The 2,120-nt window shown below is 33.4% G+C and overlaps 1 protein-coding gene across 1 annotated transcript; it reads right to left on the minus strand.

Moving 5' to 3' along the window:
- Positions 1-278: 278 nt before the first annotated feature.
- LOC125837850 (uncharacterized) lies at positions 279-1,881 on the minus strand. Its single transcript, XM_049516918.1, has 4 exons — positions 1,544-1,881; positions 1,138-1,370; positions 926-1,075; positions 279-814 (listed from the first exon to the last, which is right to left on the minus strand). Exons 1-4 carry the CDS (start codon positions 1,879-1,881, stop codon positions 279-281), a joined length of 1,257 nt encoding a protein of 418 aa, XP_049372875.1.
- Between the last annotated feature and the right edge of the window lie 239 nt (positions 1,882-2,120).

Consider the following 2,120-nt stretch of genomic DNA (forward strand, 5'->3'; position numbering starts at 1 on the left):
TATTTTTTTAATTAATTAGAGAAAGCTTATTTAATTTTGGGAAAACATTTCACATCTTTGAAATAGTTCTTAGGGGTTGTTTGGTACAAATATTGATAATGCATAGATTAGTAACGTATGAATTAGTAATGCATGGATTAGTACTGTAGACAGACGAATCCAGGATTTCAAGAAAACGGGTGCACCATTGCTTTAAAGATAAGATCAAAAAATTTATAACAACAATAACTAAGCGAGCAATACATAAAAATTAAATTACCACAAAAAATATCATCAGTTTACAATTGTACTCGACGAGACTTCATATTTTGAAAACGATCTATAATAGCATCATTACTTATATTTTCAAATATCTTCCGCTCTATCTTACAAACTAAACAACCATTCAAAAATTCTTCACCAATGCTATTACATAGACCATTTTTGATGAGCTTCATTGTGGAGAATGCGCTTTCCACACTTGTCGTAGCAACATACAAAATCAAAGCCAACTTTACAAGAAAATAAACAAGAGACCAAGTTTGATCCAATTTTGTTTGTGCCATCATCGTAGCAAGATCTTTAATCCCCTTCAAGTTGAGAAACTTGCTATCACACTCTCGAGCATAGACAATGAAACTATCAAGCTGATAACTGAGATCTCGAAGTTCATTATCACCAAACTCACTTTTATAATATTCAGCCAACTTCATTATTTTGCTCTTACTAAAATTAGCAAATGAATCAACCGGATTCAAACTAGCCATACCAAGGAATAAATCACTAGTCACAACATCAAAACGATTATTGAGCTCCTGAAGTTGCAAATCAATAACTGCATAAAACACTTCCACACGAAAGTGATGTGAATATGAAATTTCGGACTTCTTACGCTTCGATCTTGGCTAATCTTCAGTTATTTCGAGAACCAAAATATCATGTTTACCACAAAATGAAGAAACCTCATCCATCAAAGACTCCAAACCACTCTCTCTCATTGTTTGTAATCTTCTGTTTGAAAGATTAAGCAATCCCATAGCATTGACAATATCTTGATCTTTCTTTTGTAAAGCTTTGTTCAATTCAGAAGCAACATCTTGAACATCAAATGCAACACAAAGATAAATTCAAATTCTTGAATTTTATCTAAAAGGTTACCTGCTGCAAGTTTGTCAAGATCATGTGGAGAATCTTCTTTCATATCTTTAAGCACATTAGCAATTGAAGAAAATATAATCATGAAATTTTCGAAGGTCTTGAAATGGGATCCCCAACGAGTATCACCCGATCGTTGGAGGCCACGTTCTCGATTTAATCCTTGTCTGGTAAGAATTTCTCCAAATTTAAGCAATTCTTCCAACTTCTCAACTTGGTGTTGTCGAAGTAAGTCCCTGCGTTTAAAAATATGTCCCAATAGTATTCAAAACATTAGTGACAACATAAAAGAAATTTTTCACATTCGGATATTTTTTAGAAAGAGCCACAAGTGTCAATTGCAATTGGTGAGCAAAACAATGACTATAATATGCAGACGGAGCATCTTGCAAAATCAAAGACTTTATGCCAATGTTTTTCTCCTTGCATATTACCAGCTCCATCATAACCTTGTCCACGGAGTCTTGATAGGTATAACGAGTGATCCAAAAGTAAAGAGTAAATTACTTTTTGCAATTGTCTTGCGGATGTATCACCCACATGAACAATATCCAAAAAGCTTTCTATCAACTCTTCGTTTTTGTTAACATATCGTAAAACTAGTGCCATTTGCTCTTTCTGTGAAATGCCCTTTGACTCATCAACTAGTATTCCAAAATAATCACCATCTAAGTCTTTGATGATAGCTTTAATTGTTTCTTTAGTACAAGCATCGACAATCTCTTTTTCAATTGTTGAACAAATCATCATATCATTTTTTAGAGCATGTTGTAATATCACCTTTTCCACATCCGGACGATTAACCCCATGAAATTTCAAAAGTTCAAGAAAAAGACCTTTGTAATCGGAATCTTCACTCTCATCATGACCACGAAATGACAATCCATTTCTTAGGAGAAACCTTACCACATCGATTGAGGCATTTAAACGAATTCGATAATCACTTTTTATTTTTTCACTTTGCTTGTGAAGAAAAGATTGAATTG

The sequence above is a fragment of the Solanum verrucosum genome, unplaced genomic scaffold (genome assembly GCF_900185275.1).
Source record: "Solanum verrucosum unplaced genomic scaffold, falcon-dt-bn FXZP01000262.1, whole genome shotgun sequence".
NCBI lineage: Eukaryota > Viridiplantae > Streptophyta > Magnoliopsida > Solanales > Solanaceae > Solanum > Solanum verrucosum.

What these genes read in the sequence shown, in the direction of transcription:
- LOC125837850 (XM_049516918.1), bottom strand. Translation starts at nt 1,881, where the DNA reads ATGATTTGTTCAACAATTGAAAAAGAGATTGTCGATGCTTGTACTAAA. An exon ending in ATGCAAGGAGAAAAACATTG is followed by an intron (nt 1,371 to 1,543) that starts GCATAAAGTCTT and finishes TTTTAAACGCAG; the next exon opens with GGACTTACTTCGACAACACC. An exon ending in TGAGGTTTCTTCATTTTGTG is followed by an intron (nt 815 to 925) that starts GTAAACATGATA and finishes TGTTTTATGCAG; the next exon opens with TTATTGATTTGCAACTTCAG.